Source organism: Mixophyes fleayi, chromosome 2 (assembly GCF_038048845.1).
Source record: "Mixophyes fleayi isolate aMixFle1 chromosome 2, aMixFle1.hap1, whole genome shotgun sequence".
NCBI classification, from domain to species: Eukaryota; Metazoa; Chordata; class Amphibia; order Anura; family Limnodynastidae; genus Mixophyes; species Mixophyes fleayi.
In genome coordinates this window covers 69,917,964-69,939,351 of record NC_134403.1, presented here as the reverse complement: position 1 = coordinate 69,939,351, position 21,388 = coordinate 69,917,964, and the positions used below count along the sequence as shown (strand labels likewise).

Here is a 21,388-nt window from a genome sequence, read left to right as displayed (position 1 = left end):
TAATCAACCTTTCCAGTGTTGATGGCAAGTCAGATTCTCAAAGGGGAAGCGGTTCATGTTTTCTTTTATTATGCACCTCATATTGCCTCTCACTTAATTGCAGGAACGGTTTAGAATACAGATTCAAGGTCAAATGAACAGTAAAAGTTCCCTATGAAAAAAGTAATGGTCTCTTAATAAGTGGTGGACAAGTATATCTAAGCTTGGCTTACCTGTATTCTGTCTTGCTTAAGTGCAGTGAAGCAATGTTAATGGAGCTGACACAAGAGATTTGTGGTTGAAGCATCATTTACGTTGCACTACTTACTGATTGTAAGTGACAGAATATTTCTGCCCTGCTCTCTCTCAAATAAAAGTCAAAAAAACAAAACAAATCACAAGAAGTGAAAAAAAAAAAAAATCAAACGTCAAAACATGCATATTTTTATGTACTTTATTAATCATTGTATAGGTCTGAACATGTACAGCATTTTCATTAGCACAATGAGGCACAACTTTAGCCTGGAAGCAGCTCTTCAGTACTGGTCTAATAACATTAATAACTTATGCTTCTGTTCTTAAGCAAAAAAGTTTGTAAGACCTGGCCTGTTAAGTAACCTCAGGGGTTGTGCTCCCCAGATATAGCACAGGTATACATGGCATACATTGTATTGGTCCACTTAGTCATCTTAAACATTTTCAGTTATTTTAAAAAAGAAAGAAAGAAGTGTCTTCTGCTCCCCATGTGCCAGTTTGAGCAGCTCACAAAGTATTTAGGCCCAGTATGTGCAGTGCAAATGACAGTTTCAATTGGGTATGTGCTTAATGCCACATGAAGCGGAATGGGCAGCTGATGGTGAAAGCTCCATTTCCTTACTAAAAGGATGAATTCATTTTAACTTTCTGCATCCAATGAGGATACATGAAGCTGTGTTCATGCAGCTTAGTGGCCTTTTTAAGAACACACGGTGACACAGGGGCTTTCATATGTACTTCATTTTAAACCTGTTCTGCTCTCACCGGCGAGGCAGGAGTATAGTCACAGACTGCTCAAACATAATGAGCCAGTAAAACATTATGGGGTTAGGTACTTTAAATAAAGGCTTTCTCCTAGTAACAAGGCATAACACACCAATAATGCACTTCAGTGCCATGAGTTACTGCCTCGTACTGCTGCAAAGATGTAATACACATCGATGCCACTCAAGGGTTTTAAACAGAAGATTGGAGAAGAGTTGGGACTACGGGGACCCATCCCATCAAGAAGGAATGAATATGTCCTAGTATGGAATCAGCAGCTATCGCAGGAGAGACCACTTGATCTGCTCTTTTGCAGACTGCAGCACCTGGAAATGAACATACAGGACATTATCAATAAGGTCACTATTTTCATACACCAATATCACTTGCATTTTATAGGAAAAAATACCTTTTATATGTTTGAGAATTACATAGGGAAAAAAAACTTACACAAAATCTAACTGCAGTTACAGGGCTCAGGGACAAAAGGGTTTATGTTTCAGTCTGTGGGTAAGACACTCAGGCAATAGTGCATCAGGGTCATGGAAAATGGGTTTTGTTCTGGACAGGGGGAGGGCAGAGATGGCGACTTAAGTCCATTTTTTCTTTTATCGAAACTTTTATTGTATTTATTACTTTACTATTTATTTTTTAACATCATAGAGGGGTTTGGCTGTAAACCTCATCTGTGCACACCACCATTTCTAGACTAGTTAGTATGCAATGAAGATATAATCATAGTTGACATATCATCTACCTTTATAAAAACCCACAAATGATTGCAGGGGAGCCCGGGACAATGTCTCTCCTACCTAACATGACCATCCTGCACTGAAGATATTCCCTAGTACTATCCCAATGATGGAACTGGATTTATGTGGCAATACTAATGCAGTGCTTCAGTTGGGAAACACAAAGCTCAATATGAACTGGAACCAGAATCACACAAATGAATGGCACCAGTGACTAACAGCTCAGCTATTTTGTATTATTTTGAATAGCAGAAAATCTCTGGTTGGTAATAGAATTATTAGGAAGTTGCTCAGTGGAAGAGGATAAGAGGAAAGTCCATTCCACATCATCAGAATGCGAACAATAAATAAATTGCCCTGTTACCAGTGAGCTATGCTGTAGATATATCTAAATGCTGGACAACGGGTGGAGATAAATAAAATGATCACATATTATGCAATCTCTTACTTTACTATATATAACATAGTATTGGCCACTTTTATAGAGGTCATCATGGCAGCTCTCAGTCAGCAGCAGGTTTTAGTTAAAAGAATTACAGCCCCCTGCCGAAATACTTGGAGCCATGCAAAAAACATCAGAAAGGAACCGGATGACATTTCTGGAACCTACCTGTGAGACAGTTTGTTCTGTGAGAGGAACATCATCACCCTGAAAAAATAAGTGTCACAAATTCAAGATCATTTTAGAATATGAGTCTTGTAATCTACTCAAGTTCCCTTTCATGCGTTCCCTCTATATTAACCTCCACACTTCCAGACACCCTACTGATCGTCGCTGTACTACAGCACGTTCCCTCTATAGTAACCTCCACACTTCCAGACACCCTACTGATCGTCGCTGTACTACAGCACGTTCCCTCTATAGTAACCTCCACACTTCCAGACACCCTACTGATCGTCGCTGCACTACAGCAGGACTGACACCCCTTCCATCATTCTACAGCTCTGCAGGTGGCTCTGCCAGTAGCTGGGCACAGATTCCTGAGAGCACAGCAAACATTGTAACAGCATGCTAATGGGGCCCATAAATCTGCCTTCTCAGCAGGCATTCACAGGGAGCTGTGTGAAGGACCCAGGGGACAGATGCTAGTAAGAGAAACAACATATGGCGATAGGCACTTAACCACTTCACCACTGGAAAAAATAAACTCAAAAGTGGATCCAGCAGTTTTTACATTGCTCAGTAAGTCTTTAAAGACTCCTCTAGCATTCATCATAGTGGACATTATTGTGTATATTTTCTAATGTATAGCAAACAATTAATGACAGTATATTTATTGGTTTATATACAAGGGTCATATCCACCATAGAACTGCGGATGGTATCACTGTAGTTCTTCTACCTCAAGTTAAATAGCTCGTTGTTTTCCACCATTCTGCAAACAATAGATAACTGTATTATAACTACACATTTACAGCAGACCCCATTCAATGACGAGAGCCAAGTGACACCTGGCTGATGCAGAAGACTTTTGTAGACAGTGTCTGGACCTCATTCAGAAAGCTAAATAGATGGCCTGTGCAAAACACCTCTGTATCTAGAGGATCGGTCCTGTAGCTATCAAGGTGCATGTCTACTCTGCACTGTCCTCTACAAACTAGGAAATGCATCTAGGTGTACAGAGAGGCACCTTAGAACCACCCTTTCATTACATTACACGTTTTTCTCTGGAAAGTTCTGATTGGTTTAGCCTCATTTATGGCTTTAGCTAAGCACGAGACAGGGAACATCAGGACCATCTTATAACATGTGGAACTTGTGCTTTTGAAGGATTTTGTTTCTACATTGAGCAAAGTGCACTTAGAAATTAGCTTCTCCACTGAACTGTGAAAGGAAGGCACAAATCGTGTCCTATTAAAAGTATAGTCCTTTTGCTGAGTGAACTCAGCCCTGCACCCCTCTGTACAGCAAGGAAAGCACCTAAAATATGCCCTGTCCACCCCTTTCTCAGTTCAATAATCTCTGCACAACTATGCACATCGGTGCACCTACTTTGTACTTTCCAGAGCTCGCTCACTCAGCCTTATTACTCTCATTGGCTCTCAAATGTCTGCTTCGTTGCAAACAACACCATCTTGCTCCACAAACCCATGCACACTGGCATTAACTCAGGCGTATGGCACCATCAAAGAAGTTTTTACAGCAATAAAATACGCAGTATAGAAGACACTCTTGTCTCTGCAATTTGGGCAACCTGTTACTGATCCCTAATAAAGTCCATCCTTTTTTAATTAAATTCAAGGCCATAAAGGATTCTATATCTAGCGAAGTACTTAATGTGGGAAAGCCAACCAAGTTACAATAATTTCAACATACCCTCAAGGCAACACGATGAACCACTTGTTGGGGATCACTCTCCAAAATGACACTGCAGCGAGGGATAGAGGAGAATGGGGTTAAATAAACTAAGTTAGCATTATACAGTCAGTTGTATACTAGTAAAGTGTTCTAGACATGGGAGAGTTAAAGAAAAGCCAATTCTTATATGTCATTACAGCCAGAGCACGGCTGCTCAATCTGCAGAAGCCTATGATGGAAGCATTCCTAATGATGTCATTACACAGATACAAAGCAGCACTTATACGCTAATGACATAGTTAGGAGCTGTTCTCCTTACAGATTCTCTATGGTGGTAACTGCTGCGCTATCACAATTCAAACAAAAACAAGCACAGACGGGAAATGTACAACTTCCAGAATAACACTTCTATTTACAATCACAGGAGGATTTTACGGCCTTCATTTGTGAATGTGAATTGCCTTGATGTTCATGCTGGATGTTTAACTACTACACTGCCAGTCATTTAAGCAGACAGTGGCAAAGCTTATGAAGGAAAGTATTGAAGCATTTTACGTTGAACAGACTTTATAAACTCAAAAGTAGATAAAAAGGTGAAATGTTTTAGATGTCACTACCAAGTGGAGCAGAAACAAATTCCTCTTACCCTCCATCTATAATCTCATCAACCGCAAGGAACAACCCTTCCATGTTCTCCAGGAGAGTTCGCTTTTCCACATTTTTTCTGCAGAATAATGAACATATTTGGCATTAGTCACGTTTCTCCAAATACAGAAAAGCAACAATGACACATGTTAATAAAATATAGTAGTTCAAATAGCAGCATGGAGGGGATTTTTTTTAAAGCCACACTAAAATGTAGTTTACACAGCATACTTCAAAGTAATTAGCATAAATCTCCTTCAAATGAAAACTTCAGCCAAAATGTTCATCCCACCCCACCCCCGAGGGCTATCCACTCATCAACTAGAAGAACGACCAGAGTATGGGACGCCGTAGGTTGGAAGCTACCAACCCTCTCAGGTGCCTGCATGTATATCATTATACAGGCTCCCAAAGAGGCAAAGTTTAATCATCAACAGCCGAGTGCGGGTCTGTTGGCTGGATAATTCCCAACCTGGGACGGAGGCTGGCGATGGTCCCTCACAGTTCTGCTAGTTGGATGGATGGATGGATGGATGGATGGATGGATGGGGTTAAAGGGATAAACAAAATCCCCAAACAATAAATAAGTAGTTCTCCTTTTATAAACAATTTGGCATCTAAAAACCGTATTCAGATTAATGGTTACTACATATGACCGCTCCCCCTGCAAAACACAGGGAAGATTTATCTGCCTCGTCCATGGGATTTATCTTTCAAATTAGAGAGGAATACGTTTCACCTTCAAAGTGTATTTGGTAGTCATAAAATAGGGAAGACTACTAAATGTTGATTTTCAGATGCTGTAGTATTGGGCAGCAAGTCCTTGTTTTCTATACGTGTAAACAGTTTCGCCAGATAAGGAATACAATGGCATCTCTTACCACAGAACCATCAATGTCATGAACCAACTCAATAGGACACCAGGCAGAAAACGAACGGCGGTTTTAAAGACCGTGAAATTCATGATTGTATTCACTACCATGTGTGCAGTAACAACATATAGCACCAGGTAGGGCGATTATGTAGTGCTACATAAAAATGTTAAGGAATGCCATCTTGTCACTTACCGGAGCATTTGGCTTAATGAATCGAAGAGGCAATTCAGAACAGCCATCAGCATGAGCTGTACAGGTTTAGAGGGAAACACATTAGCATACAAAAAAAATTGCATTTCACGTTAAATCCTTTCAAATTGTTTTGCAGAAATCCATGTGGAGAGTAATTGAACCACTTCCTGCCATTAACTTCCGTTTTGGCAGTAACCAAATTTTCTAGCAAATGCAATTGTATTGCCAATGGGTTGGGATTTTTTTTTTTTTTACCAACTACCAATTACATAAATACTGCAGTAGCCACATTCTAAAGATCAAACATTCATCCCACAAATAGAAAGAGGTTTAAACATAATTTACAAATAGCTTTACATACAAATTCTACAACTTGCTTGGGCTAGATGCCAAATAGCATTCTTCTGAACTTCTGCCGGGGAACTGGGTATCACTGTGAAGTATGTATTGGCAAAGAACACGAAAGAGAAACAACATATGTTCCGAGACACCATAGGCAAAGAGACCCAATAATCACTGCACCCACTGTAGCATGGTGCCCCTAGAGCAACATTGTGTCTTGATTCTAAGCCACAAAGTGAGTATAGGGGGTGGGAGTACACTTCTAGAGCAGCTGCAGTGTAATGTTCTTGTCATGTTAATGTAAATTTAATGCAGTCTGCATGCAGACCACAGAGTTCAAGATAAAGTGTAATTCAGTATCATTTATTTAAATATAGAGGGTTGAATAAACAATTTAAAGTGACTCAATGACAAAGTCAAAGTGACTAATTATAAATGATTTAATGGACATATATATATATATAATTTAATTGCCATTAAAGAGATCTAAGGTTGTCAGGATTAATCTCTTCTAAAACCAATTTAGAGTCACACTCAAATAGATCAACAGCTTGATTTAACCACTAAATGCTGGTGTGTCTTATTCTCTAATGTCCTAATACTGTTAAATTTGTTTGGTTTACCGACAGATCAAGAAACGTCTGTATTCACTGTGTAATAAGGAGCTGCATAAAACGCATTTTTACAGTTGCTCCCAATTGCAAACAGATTTTCTAGCACGCATATACAGCCGCCAGCACTAGTAATCGGCACTTACACCTGAACTATAGCTGGTGCAAGTTATATGACTGAAAATCACGTACCTTAGCGATGCCCAAAGCTTCAAACGGACGCTGCTGCGTGCACTCGAGCTTGGCATGCCCTCACTGTACATGGACTTCATGCATACGCCCAGTTCCCTCCCCTGAAATTGTAGACTGTAGTCCTTTGCGCTCGAAGATTAACTAAATTCACATGTGCTCTCTAGTGTATAGTATGTTCCTAGTCATATGCAAAGCAATTTAATGCAAAATACGGCACGTGTCGGCATTTGCGTTTCTTGACAAGTTAGGCCCAGTAACTATTGTGTTATTTTACTGTATATGATGAGGAAACTGTTGTTTTTCCTTTTCCAGTCTGTCATTTTTCATTTTGCTCACAACCTCAAAGGACAAGGTAGGTGCAAAGCGCTTTTGGTTATAACGCATTCATTTGTAAAAATCATTATTTGAGACCATGAAGGCAATAGAGGAATATTAATGTGCATTCAGTTTCTAATATTTGCATTACATAATGAAGCAGTTTCTTTGCTCACATTTCTATGGGGGGGAGGATTAAATTAGTCATGAAGCGCCTCCGCAACGTCCGCGAGACACTTCGTAGCGGAGATTTGACAGAAATCTCCGCTCATTTTTCTTTGCAAAGAGGTTCAAGGAAATAAGAGCAGAGATTTCTACCGTAATTGACGCCAATGGGCGCAACGCCCGCGCGCCACATCGCCAGCAATTGAATCTCGCCCCAATTAGCGACGTTTTCGTTATCGTAGTTGCTGTTTTAGTGTACATAAACACAACACAGGGTTCCATAGCAGCCATTTGAACTGCCACCAGTGTGCCTTTAAACTGTGTAAAAAGTAACTTTCCCTTATGTTTCATGCCCCTGTTTGTAATTTATTTTCACCACGAACCTCTTCATGTGCATCCTTGCATAGGTCAGTGCTTTATAAATAGAAGATAATAAATAATATTAGCAGGGAGTTACAATTCACGTTTAAGATCTGTATTGCGTGGCTTGCCTGCTCACCGTTACATTATACCATCCTATTAACATGCTGGCTACTGCAGTTTCATGTTTATTAATACACACATTAGTATAAGTGCTATGGGGGTGTTTGCGTCTAAACAAGATGTGAAACATACCTCATTCTCATGGGAACTTCCAATGACATAGAAGTACAGGTCAATGCTGCTCTTGTATACCACAGTCAACCCTTCTAGGAGAGCAATCTCACCTGCACAAAGATGAAGAGATCAGCAAAATGTGTAGGTTACAGACATGATAAAAGGGAAACAGGTGGTCAGATATTCAATGTAGCCGAGTGAGGAATCACCTCTACATCTTACATTATGATGGCTATGAATGGTTATTTTTATATACTAAATCTGCAATGAACAACCTACCATATCCAGTTAGGACTAAAATACATCTTCCATTACGCTCAGCCTCAATATTGTGCCATAACACATAGTGAGAGATTAATGCTCTCACATAACTGAAATCAGATGTAAAAATGCAGTACCAAAAATATCATCTGGGACCTGACCTAAAACGTGAACAAAAATATGTATATTTCTCAAAATAAATGACACCGCAATAAAATCACAAGGAGCTTGCTACGCAAAATAGAGTTATCGCATTTTGTCTTGTCGTTTCATTTGCGGACTATCTATATATTATTTCTCGATTTGTAGGACTTTTTTTTCATATATAGCATAGAACACATGTCGTCAGTACATTAACTACTGTACATAGAATGTGGACAAACATGTCAGTGTGTGCATCTGCCACTGGAATGCTGGACCGCTGTATGCACATGTGTGTGGAAGCATCTCTGTGTGCTATACACATTCACTTTGACTCCCCATTACACATTTTCCCCCACATGGAAATGTAATTCTTACCTAGCCATATACATATGATTCCATGTCACATCCAAAAGTAGGTTTACGCTTCATCTTATTAAAAGGCACATTAAAAAAATATTACTTTTACAAACTAATACTCCATATAAGTAAAACTGCCTTTACTGAACAATAGGTTTCTACACTGCTAAGGTCACACAGGTGATTATTGCAGATAAAATATTTCCTGGATTGCATTGTTTGGAAGATGTATCTATTTTTTCAGGTTGCTTCAAATAGCGGGGAATGCAGCATGCAGATCTTCTATGATAGAGCCTGTAAAAATAGGTTATACTGATCACCACAAGGTGGTATTCAGCATAAAAAGCTCAATACTTATTTTTACAAATTAATTATGTATTATAGATATAATTGTATATTTTGAATTTGCTTTCCTTTAAGAACAGAACTGCTGTATGTGCAATTTCTTCTTCTCACCAATTGGTGAAAAACTTTTGTAACAAGTTTCTACACTGCTTGTAAAATCACTTAACCTTCATGATTTGAAAGATGAATATGCTACAAACCGCTTCCCCTCTCTTTTACCCAACATTATTATAAGGTTTATAAAACTATTTATCAAATTATTTATCTTATATACCATGCAAATCCCACAGCTTCACCCTTATTTAAGAACAGGCACTCATCTTCTGATCAGTTTAATGACTTTGGTCAGTCCCCCCGTTTAGTCTAACAAGCTCTAAGGCGCAGTAGTGCTATACCCAAAAGGTTTATTAATACAAGACTCCATGGAATGTTCAGCAACATACTTCTCAGCCATCGCTGGTTGTAGATGGAAGTCCACCCGTGTGAATATTAAAAGGTCAATGTCAATAGGCCAAAATAGTCAACACAATCTTCACATGTGGACTGCTTTTCAGATGGGAAGTACAAGGGAAAAAGAATGCATCAACTACAATCACAAATTTCTATTATGTAGGTTTCAGAAGTTCCTAAAACATTTTTTAAGATTTTTTTTCTAGTATTGATCACTAAATGCGGGAGAAGGAGAGGGAGACCGGGCTGCGAGATAGAAATGAATTACAGGGGAGGGGTAAAGGAGTTACTCTATATATGTATGTCATATCTAATGTCAGAAGTTGTGTAAAGGAGACAGAGAGAGAGTTGAAAATATAAACTTTATATTTTACATGTATTTATCTTTTTAACATGCATTATACTCCTAGTTTCAAACATTATAATGGTCGTCAAACATCTCCTTGGAGTCACTGCTTAGTTTAGCTATTCTCTAAACCTAGGGCTTGGACAGTCTGTTAAAGAATAAAAAAAAAATGCAAAAGAAATAAGTCAGAAGGGGTATTAAAAAAACCCTGTTAAATGAATAAGGAGTAGATCAGTTACGTTTATTCAGATTAGGGGCTACGATAAATAAATTCACACACATTAGGTGGTACTTGGTAACCCTTTATCATCACGCAGGGTCACATGTTTCATTTATTCTAGTGACAAGCTAATCCAACTGGCTGGTTATGGGAAGAGGCATATAACATGTGTTCTAAAACGGCAAATTCATTTAGGGAACTTATTCACATGACTTGGTTAAAGTGTCACAGTCCATATTCTGCCCTGAAAACCGTTTTTTGTCTGACCACTTTTAATTTTCTGAGCCTTGTGACTCATCTGGATGATAAGAGACAACAGACCTTATTGTATTTTTCAGTTTAATTCTTCATATGCAAGAAAAAATGACTTAGTGACAATTATCACAAATCCTACTATTTCCAAGTGCCTGAAATTAACTTATTGTTGGAAGTTATTTTTTTTGCCATTCTGCTTAGCTTTACATGTTAATCAGGTATGTTCTTGTGCTTCTTATGTAACACAGTGTGTTAGACTTCTAAGTGGTTGGTTAGATATACATTACATTTTAATAAAAAAAAAAGCATGGTCTATAAAAAGACATCAGATATTTTGCAATGGTACAGATTTCTCATAGAATGCAACACTTACTGTCTGTCCGATGAGTTTTATTGAAAATATTCTTCTCAAAGGCTTTCTGTTCCTTCACCGTGGGATAAGTCTCATCATAGTACTGTGGAGTCAATGGAACAGGACAGACTGTGACCCAGTTCAGATTATTTATGTATGAGATAGATATAATAAATAATTTTTATATATATATATATATATATATATATATATATATATATATATATATATATATATATATATATATATATATATATATATCTATATCTCTATATCTCTATCTCTAATATATATAAGCCTAGTGGCGTGTGTTAGTCTGTGTGTTAGTCCTGCTGGGCGGAGTTATACACTGACCTACTAAATTCTTAGTGTGTGTGTGGGGAAAAAAACTCAGAAAGGGCTGAAATTTGGTATACTAAGATGTTTTTAATTTGTTAATTGTTAAAAGTGTTTATAAAGATTTTAAAAAAATATATATATATTTCTTAAAGGAGAAGTGACAGTTGGGAGTGGTTGCCGGCCGGTGACAGAGCGAGAGGAGTGGGATACTCAGGACCGCTGAGAGAGATCCCTGTGTCTGGATAGACATCTGGATAGATGTGGCAATAAAGATGAAGGATGAGGTGATGGAGAAAAATGATGAGGTGGTAACATGTGGACAAAACCACGTTAAAAAAGGGCGCTTGCGTCGGGAAGTAACGCTCTTCCCCTGAGGAGGCCTGGCCTAGCCCCAAATGCATGACAAGAACCTTTTTAACATCTTAAGTAGCTTGATTTGACTAGAATGCATGAGTATCATGCACGGGTTAACGTGTGTGTGTGTGTGTGTATATATATATATATATATATATATATATATATATATATATATATATATAAATAAATACTACTGCTCTTATTCAATCACTGCTTAGTGAGGGTTTACCACCAACAAGTCAAAAGTACGTCAGAGAGCATTTTAGATGTATAGGACCAATGATCACCTTTAGACGCCTGCAGTTTACCAGCAGAATTAGGGAGTGAATGCCTGTACGTAACAATCCTGAGGCCAGTGATCCAATGTAAACACACCCTAAAGGGCAGAGTGACACAACCATTGCTCGAAAATTTGCAGTGATTAACCTGTCAAAATTACAGTTCATACATACCTTAGCAAACAGTCTCTCTCCATCGTTGTCTAAAATTAGAACAGCTTTCACTGTGTACAATGAGGGATCCTGCCAGGAGAAAACAAAAATTATTCTATCACTCAGCATCCACCACCCACTTCCCTCCCCACACACCTAATGCAGAAGGAACCTGGATGAATAGGTTACAATTATATGATGTATTACATTCTTGAATACTTATAGGAGATGTAAAATATACAGGCTAGTAAAATGTGGTGGCTGCTTTTTAGACAGTTCTTATTTTACAAATAAAGCGTTTTAAGTTTGTCATTAACTAGATATAGACACTATGCAAGTTATGTAACAGAAAACAAGAAAAAAAGGTTGCGGACGAGTAGGCTGTGGCAGAATAACTGGACTATCAGCTTGTGTCTTTTCACTGATGTATGAGAGCCCTCGAGACAAAGTTCTGTGATGCACTGACTTCCACATACTCACAGCCTGAGTGTATAACAGAACTTCACCTCAAATGCTGACTGACCATCACTTTCATCAGGTTTGTACAACATCAATCCCAGCTTTGCAAATTCACATCACGCACAAGCGTTTATTTTATACAGTAAATCAGTTTATCCACACTTATAATTAACTAGCTTATATCTAAATACTTACAGCACAATACAGACTTTAAATGCAGCTTAATGTACTTTTGGTCCTCCTAGCATTTGAGGTTAACAGAGTGATCTTTTGATCACTATCCTGAGGTCTGTTAAAGCGATGTTAACCATCTAGCAGACACAGGGCAACCCACCACAAGCAACTCTATAACTTACTATGAATATGTAACCTAAGGCATTTAAAAGGCTCTTCCCCTCTCGCTGCTGCACACGTGCCTCACAACTCTACAAATCCCTACACTGGCTTCTCGTACCCTCCAGAATCTCCCGCACCTACAAAGCCTTTACCACCACCATGCCTTCAAACATCTCAAACCTGATCTTGAAATACCTCATCTCTGGTAACCACCTCTCATTCCAACTTCGAGACTTAACATGCCACTACCCACTTATGGATTTCCCTACCATGCCCGAACAGATACTTTGCCAGCCTTCAACTCCATAAAGGTATTCCAAAATCCCTCTTCGGTAGTGCTTAACCTACACCCACCAATACTACTCCCATTGGTTCCCTCGCAGAACTGTGCCAATCACCCCCACTGAGCCACACGCTCTGCCATTTTCCCTTTAGACTGTAAGCTATCTCGCAGGCAGGACCCTCCCTACCTTTTCTTTTCATGTCTGCATTTCTTGATTACCTTGTATGGACCACACCAATTATCAATAAAGAATGAGCATATTATAAGACCCAAAATCTGGGTCTATAAGTAAAATATTGGAGAAATGTTAACTAAGAATTTAACAATATACACTACCAGGAGCCAGTTAGCCGATGCATCCGAGATATCACTGTTGGTTCCTAAATTTTAAAAATTATTTCTATAGATTAAATGCATGCATATCTTTCCTGGCTCCTTAAAAGTTCCTGTCGTCTCCTAGATTTGCCCGACTAGCTTTGAATTGTATATTATTAAGTCGATCCCTGCACTATAGTAATTAAAAGCCAAAGTCCTTATGAATCTTTGTGATTTTCAAGTATTTCCCAAACTGGATGAATAATTAAGTGGTTTCTTATGGACAGTCCCTACTTGCAGTGCGTTGTTTTTAAAGCAGCATTGCTTTCTGAATTGATTGTATATATGTGATCTTTTCACCCATACAATGTTAGAAAAATAGTACAGCATTAATAATAAACAGGTGTTTTAGAGCTGTTCTGGGCATAAAGTTGAACAGAAGTGGTTTGAACAAATATTTTGCTGCAATGGATGTATAGAAACCAGTTTTATATCAATGGTTTTTGAAACTTCCTGCTAGAACTTTACATAAATTACTATTGCATAATGCATGGTTTCTTGCACCACAGACCCCCTTATAACTGCAAACTCTACCTTATACCCCCTTAGTGTGTGTCATTGCATTCCAAGTACTTAGTGACGTGTATACCAAGCAACCACTTATTTATACACACACAAAAAAAAAAAATCTGCATGTAAACATTTTATTCTTTACCAATACATTACACTTATTTTGAGCCTAAAGTTACAAGTTGAAGTACTCCTTGAATCTTTTAGATACCCATGAGGGCAAAGAACACATTGACAGGCAATATCCTGCACTCTATAAGACCAATCTCAGGCATCTTTATACACACAAGATTGCTCATCTGGCAGAGAAAGAAAACATTAGCAATCACCAATCACAAAAAAGAATCTAGAAGAAACGCACGCTCTAGTGGTGGGAAAGGACTGTCACAATACACCACAAGTCAAGTCTCTCATTCAGGAAAAGGACTTCTGCATTCTCCAAGAATGGCCATTTTAGGTGCAACATCGATGCACTACAGGTCATAGGTCAGTAACCCTTAGGGTGGAATCCAATTCTTAGAGGGGAAAATTCAATTAGCCGCGAAGTGTCTCACGGGCATTACGGAAACACTCTGCAGTTGAGGCTTTAACAGAAATCTTCACTCGTTTTTCCTTGCGCCCCATAGGAGGTGAGAGGAAAACTGAGCGGACATTTTTACTGTAGTAACGGTAAAAGTGCGCAGCCATGATGCTCTGAGGAACATCGTGGCTAATTGAATGCTCCCCTTAGAGATGTGTTGACGGACATCACCACATGCGCACACTACCAGTTACTACGGTAGAGAAATCTCCATTCATTTCTCCCCGCACCTCTTTGGGTTGTGAGGAAAATCTAAGCAAAGATTTTAGGTCGGACAGAGCAGCGGGGTGTCGTCATGGGTTGTTCCAGAAGCACACCGCAGCACATCACTAAGAATTGAATTCCCCCCTATAGTACCAGTGTTTCCCTTCTCGTTGCTGTATTTAGGACAATGTGTGTTAAGGCCCTTAAACTACTTTTATAAACTTGGTATGTATAGACTGCTGTAGCCAGATCACCAGCTAAGTATTTTCACAGGCCAGGCCAAAGATACTTCACACCCTCATTCATTACCAAGGGGCTTTTGTATTAATTAAATCAGAAAACATCTCATTACTAATAAACCAAGTACATTTAAAAAGCCCTTTTAATCATTTCATAAATCTATTGCTACTGGGCCAGAACAGCTACAAGCAGCTCAGGACTTGATTAATCTCACTCTTGAGATGGAAGATGAGTGATTTGGATCTGATTGTTATGCTGCTGCTGTAAGGTGGAAAGCAAGTAATTAATTCTTATGTGCACATTATTTACTAGTAGTTCAATTAGCTCTCAAAGGCTGATGTAAATAAATACTGACCCAGCCATTAAAGGCTGGACAGGCTGCGACATTGCTATATGACATACAGTTAATTGTGTCTGGGACTTAATATCATTCAATTACATACCTTTAATCAAAATGTTCCTAAACATAGGGGACTTTTTATAGTCTGCTGCTAATATTATAAACCCAGGTTGGAAATCTCAGATTCCCATTCCTTATAGCCCTAAATAATCAAGTCAAAATCGGAGCCAGTTGATGGCTCACTTGGGATACAACAGTACAACTCCGCTCTGTATGTGGCTAATGAAAACAAATGTCTGATTGGTTGTCATAAGCTCCAGCACATTACTGTTACTGCGCTGTGATATTAAATAAGAGTACAAATCTTCTCTGCATATATGCACGTTATAACAGTGTCATCTCTGCATCATCAAAATCAATGGTGACTAAATAATTCCTATGTCAAATATAGTAAATATAATATAAATATAATAAACTATTATGGCTGGGTGCCTCCTTCCTCTACCGCCACAAACGCTGCAGGTGACATTTCAAATTAATAACCGGTGCAGTAAATTGTATGAAATGTCCGGCACAGTGTGCCTATGTATAAATCTAATATATTTTCCATGGTTTAAAGTTAAAATAAGGCTTCTGAAGTGGGGATTGGGACACACCCGGCGGTGTTGAGCCTCCTCTATGGTTCCATTCCACAGATACCAGAGCTTTGTGGTACTGGTGGTTTCCGCCATCCCTGGCAGTACAGTGGTGGCGTGGCCTCTGAGCGGTGCAACACTTCAGACCCAGACAGTAGCCAAAGAGCAGCAGAACCGAAGGGGCTTCTGATGGCCATTGCTGGATTCAGAGAGATTCAGTGGCGAGACTGGCTAACATCCCTCTGGAGTCTTCAGTTTGAAGGGGGCACTAGACCCTGGAACAGGTATTCTGGAACATACTTTGGACATGCTTGCCACTGTGTACAATGTCACAAAATGTGAACCAGGGCCCGGATGACTCCAGTACAAGATAAGTGAATCAAACTGGACTTGTGAAAGGGATAGAGGGCTGGATTACCCAATGCAAACCTGTGCGTAAAAACTGTATAAAAGTGGAAGAAAAGCCCCATGCAAGATCTGTCTTTGTGTGTATCATTGCCATCTTTTAGTGGCATGTATCAGCTCTTTTAAGAGTTATTACTGAGCAATAACCAACACTCTTAATTCCTAAAGATCCAGCTCTATTCCTGCATGACACATATACCTGTTCAATTCATGTGACCGACAGAAAAGAGCTAACCCTCTAATACATCCATCGGCTGTCCTATGCTGGAGCCAGCTTCCTGAGATCTCCCCGTTACTCTGCAGTCCTGATCAAAAGTCCTGAGAAACCACCCATAGCCACCAACAAGGTGCCTGGTGGTGGCACTACTCTCTTACAACTGGGGGAACTGCAGTGGTGTGCATCTGGCAGACTAGTAGCACCAGTACAATCGGTCAGTAACATCAGGTTACTAACGATAAACAGAACTCCAAGACAAGTCTGTAAAGACCACCTGCCCCAGTGTGTCAAAGTAGGACAATCCAGTGACACCTGTCCATAAGACATCAGGCATCAACAAAGACCACCTAGGTTTATTATGCAACAAATTCCAACTATGATATTTAAATTAATACAGATGGAGACCCATTCTTGTAGCACCAAATATAATCTCCAGTTTCCTTGTCTTTTGAAATACCAGATGAAGCTTTAAATATATCTATTGGCTAAGATCTCCTTTACCAATACCAGCTTCTCTTTTACAGGCAGGGAACAGTAACTTACAACAAGATCAGTAACCATTTCCATAGCTACAAGGGAGGATGGCGTGAGCAGCATAGAGAAATGGGTAAAACATAACCCCAACAACTGTCCAACTGTAAACCCACTGTCTCATAAAGACTTTCTTTAGTGTGGAGAGGGGTGATGGGGAAACGACACAAAGAGGAAGAGAAAGAGAAAAATATTAGTACAACGAATTGCAGCTTATTACTGGTTAGGCTGTCCGAGTGGTTCATAGCATTAGAACTAATAAAGTTTTGCAAAATAAATATTACAATGAGTTTTAATCCATCACTGCAAGTTTTTGCTTCCATTTATGAGGTGCTTTAGTAGATCCGTTTGCACCCTTTAAGCCTTAAGTTTCCCCAAGTAGAATGGCTAATAGGTATGCAATAGCAACGAGACCATGATAATGGTGCAAAAGCCTGTCCTGAGATGAAACATTCAGTGGCCCATACTGGCTAAGGGAAGCAAGTCACACTGCACCCTGGTCAGATTGCAAGAGGCATATGCGCTAAGACCAAGTGATTGATGTATACATACATCCATCAATAACTGACCATGTTACCAAGCATGCCTAAAGCACTGGATTTCGAGAGACCAGACTGATTGTTTCCATGCTATAAATGAAATAATGAAGGGTCAATATGGTTAAAAATCAGTGTAATAAATTGATAACTATGTGGCTGTTAATTATAGGTATGGAATCCATTACCCAGAATGTTTGGGGGTTATGGTTTTTCCTGATAAGCGCTTTTTTCCAAAAATTTTGAGCATTTCAAAAATATACTAAATTACATTTAAAAATACTTGTCTTCCCTGACACTTGCCTCCTCATTAAAATTGTTTAATAGTATAGGAGGGGTACTTGGAGATCATGTCTGTGTGTTCGACATTATAAATGAGCAGCATCAATTATTAACTTTTCATCCCCCTTTCTGAATTTCAGACATTTGTGTACAAGTGGTTTCCTGAAAATCGATTACATACCTATAAAGAGTTTACTAGATGAATACTGACAAATATGGTAAATAGAGTCCTTTGACCAATGTGCAATCCATTATGCTGAAAGCACTATGGTGGATTTGCAGAATATCTGATTTTTCCAAGCAGTGTTGTTGCAAACATACAGGTACAATACTATATTTTTTAGTTCCAACAACTAAATAGACATATGCTCTCATGGGACCTCAGAAATTAAGTAAACTCAGGTGACTTCAGTAATTCTGTACAAGAGAAATCAAGAATGACAATTAAAAGCCAACCTTGGTTTCTGCTCCAATTCCTTACGTACATTAATGAAAGATAATATACTGTAGCAGGTCAGAAAGAAAGAAAATTTCACCACTTAAAGTTGGATCTGTCACCCAAAATATAACCAAAAGTGTTTTCTAAAGACATAGGATATAACTTTTCTTTTAGGTCATCATGTGATTTGTAATTTCTTTTTCACTCCTGACCCCAAAGCTGCAAAGGCAGCCTGCTGACACGTCTCTAACATCTCATTTACATAGAATGCCGCTGGCATTCATATTTCCGATTCAAGTGTGTGTGTGTGTGTGTGGCTGTCAGTATATCATGCAAGTTATTTGGTCCAGAAATATTTAGTTTCTCTTCTTTCAGGCTACTCACTTTTTCACTTTGCTGTCTAATGTCAGCGGCTCCATTATGCAAATGAGAGGGAACAGACAGATTAGGCAGCCCTCTGGTAGTATAGTAAGAAAGACGGTCTCTGACACTGTACTTTGAGAAGAGGAGAGGAGAGGACAGAAACAGTAATTACAAAAGTTCTTTTATATTGTTAACAAGTAATCATGTCTATGATTAGTTTTAAGGAAAGATGACAGATCCAAAAGGTACAAGACGACAGCAAGCAAGAAGCAGGAGATACATTGCATTATATATTCAAAGAGTTAGTTGAACTATTGAAACAGAAATGTTACGCTAAAAAAAAAAAGGTGAAGTTTTTATTTGAGGTCACATGCTTGGCAAGCTTAGAGAGTTGCGACGCCATTCATCCAATTGTGCACACTTTGTATGTATGATGTGTGTGGGACTCATGCTTTCTCAAAATGTATTATAAATACTTCTGCTCCCATGCCACCGGCCTCAAGAAATAGAATGTTAAAAAATTAGTAAAAAGGAACAGAAGATATAAGTTTAATTCAATCATGTAAGGCAGATAAAAAAAAATATATATAAATATAAGAAAACATCAGCACACAAGTACAGCAGATATAAGCAAGCAAGGCTATATCCCAATTTGCAATTAATAACCTATGGCACTCTAGCTGTTGGGAAACAGTCACAGTATGACCAAACAGCCACCCCAAAAGCTTATACACACATAGATGTTTTTTCTGTGCCGTTGTTATGCATAGTTTGGACAGCGTTCATGGCTTAGTGAACGCCAATTAGCATTGTATAAAATCTAAATCTAATATAAAGTATACATCCCTAAACCTGTCACTACGCACACATGTGATAACTTCTATCAAGCAGATCTTCCAAACACAGATATGTTGCTTGAAGCTACTCACTATGCACAGTAATCTTGCATGGGCTTTACATAATCTGGCAATACTTGTAGAGCATATTAGTGTCAATTAGGCAAGAAACTCATAGCAGAAAAATAAAGCAGAAAAGTCCATAAATATAAAGCATATGGGCCCACAGAGTTCATGCAACAGTCTTCTGGCTGGACAACCATTGAGATCTGAAGATGATGTAGCGACAGCTTGGCTTAACTGTCGCACAGAAAGTGCATCAGCTCTGAGGATACAGCATAGTGTTCTCACAGCTAAAGCTCCTCCTAACTACATGGATCCAAGCTTTCCCTTCACTGCAGTGTGTCACTATACAGGCTTCATAAAGCCACACTTCACCCACTGGTAAACTGCAGCATTCTACATTGACTGTGTGACACTAGCCTTCCAAGGTGCCCAGCATATCAAACTTAAATCCAGTGTTGGCAGATGAGCAACTACAATGAGACATTTATAATATAGGGAATGAATGGCAGAACACAAACACATATGTATTTAAAATGCCCCAAATATATTATACATAAAATGTAAATAATACAAGTATGAGTTGAGGTATCATCATGTCAGTTATGTTTAGGAAAATATATTAAACTGGATAAGATACACACTACTAAGTCACCTATGTTTCAAGTATAAAAGCACTTAGCCTAGCAACTATGTGTCCTACTGTGGTCATATAATACCCAGGTGACTTCTGATCCCTCCATAACTTATCCCATAAGATGTATAACTGGTCACCTCATCCCATATGTGACATACGGGGTGCATTATCCCACCATTTACATTTAGAGGGTTGTCACCCTCCAAATAGTTCACAGCTGGGCGGATCCTAACCCCATGTATTATTTAGGTGGCTGCATTGTGCCATATATCATATATCTGCCAGATATCTTCCCACAGCACCTGCACTGAGCAGACATATGGCACGTACTGGGTAGGGCCTTCCTCCCCTCCACACCCCACCGACATGGGACAGCAAGTACACCTGGGGGGAGACACATCCACGGAGCCCTGACTCGCCCAATGCCCTCGGCTGGGTAACATCAGCAATCTGCGGCCTCACTCACCAGCAGCACCGCGTCCATCTTCCTTAGTCTTGCTGACGTGGAGCAGCGGAAAGGATCTTCTGACGTCACCGGGACACGTGACTGCCGTGGTCACATGGTACACGGGGAGGTGCAGCCACTGACAGTGATGCGGGATCAGGTAGAGCAGAGTTCTAGCAACAAACACTGCGATAGTTCTGGTGAAGTCAGATGGAATTGTTTCCCGTCAGGTTCATTCACGTGTCAGCTGCTTTTCATGTATTATTTAATCCCACAGAGGAGGCTTAATAACAGGACACATTGAAGTGTATTAGCTACTTTACGTGTTAGCAATTTGAATACACCCTGAATGATTATTAGTTTACCAAAGTTGTACAGCAAGTTGTTTTATCCCTCTTTCATATATGTTTTATAACGGTTTATTGAAAGTACAACAAATAGCTGAAACAGTAAGAAAGCTGTAGCCACTACGGACAAGAAAAGTTAACAGCAATGTTTAAGGTTATGAGGGCATCATAAGTAACTACAAACCATCCTTGCCAACATGGGCAAGATGTTCCTGGGAGATCCGGGGTGCAGGTGCAGGTGCAGGTCAATGATCTGGGGGTAAATGTGTCAAGCTGAGAGTTTTCTGGTGTGTTTGAAAAACCAATCACATTCCAGCTATCATTTATTTAGTACATTCTACAAAATGATAGCTAGAATATGATTGGTTGCTATAGGCAACATCTCCACTTTTAAAACCCTCCGGAAAACTCTCAGCTTGATACATTTACCCCCTGATGTGCTTCATACTCGCAGTGGCTCTGTAAGCAGATTTCTTAAGGGAATT

General features: G+C 39.2%; 1 protein-coding gene across 3 annotated transcripts; it reads right to left on the bottom strand.

The window, feature by feature from the left end:
- Positions 1–693: 693 nt before the first annotated feature.
- On the bottom strand, positions 694–20,681 carry COPZ1 (coat protein complex I subunit zeta 1). Of its 3 annotated transcripts, XR_012688616.1 has the most exons (11): positions 20,578–20,681; positions 18,597–18,707; positions 11,862–11,930; positions 10,735–10,816; positions 8,002–8,093; positions 5,762–5,817; positions 4,696–4,773; positions 4,068–4,119; positions 3,057–3,126; positions 2,362–2,400; positions 1,301–1,325 (listed from the first exon to the last, which is right to left on the bottom strand). XR_012688616.1 is itself a non-coding variant. In XM_075199233.1 (10 exons), the coding sequence occupies exons 1-10, from the start codon at positions 20,593–20,595 to the stop codon at positions 1,278–1,280; spliced, it is 645 nt and encodes a 214-aa protein (XP_075055334.1). In that variant the 5' UTR covers positions 20,596–20,681; the 3' UTR covers positions 694–1,277. The 3 variants fall into 3 exon arrangements, 2 of the variants coding, with proteins under 2 accessions (XP_075055334.1, XP_075055335.1); XM_075199233.1 differs by lacking the exon at positions 3,057–3,126 and having other exon boundaries at positions 694–1,325; XM_075199234.1 differs by lacking the exons at positions 3,057–3,126; positions 18,597–18,707 and having other exon boundaries at positions 694–1,325.
- Positions 20,682–21,388: the final 707 nt, after the last annotated feature.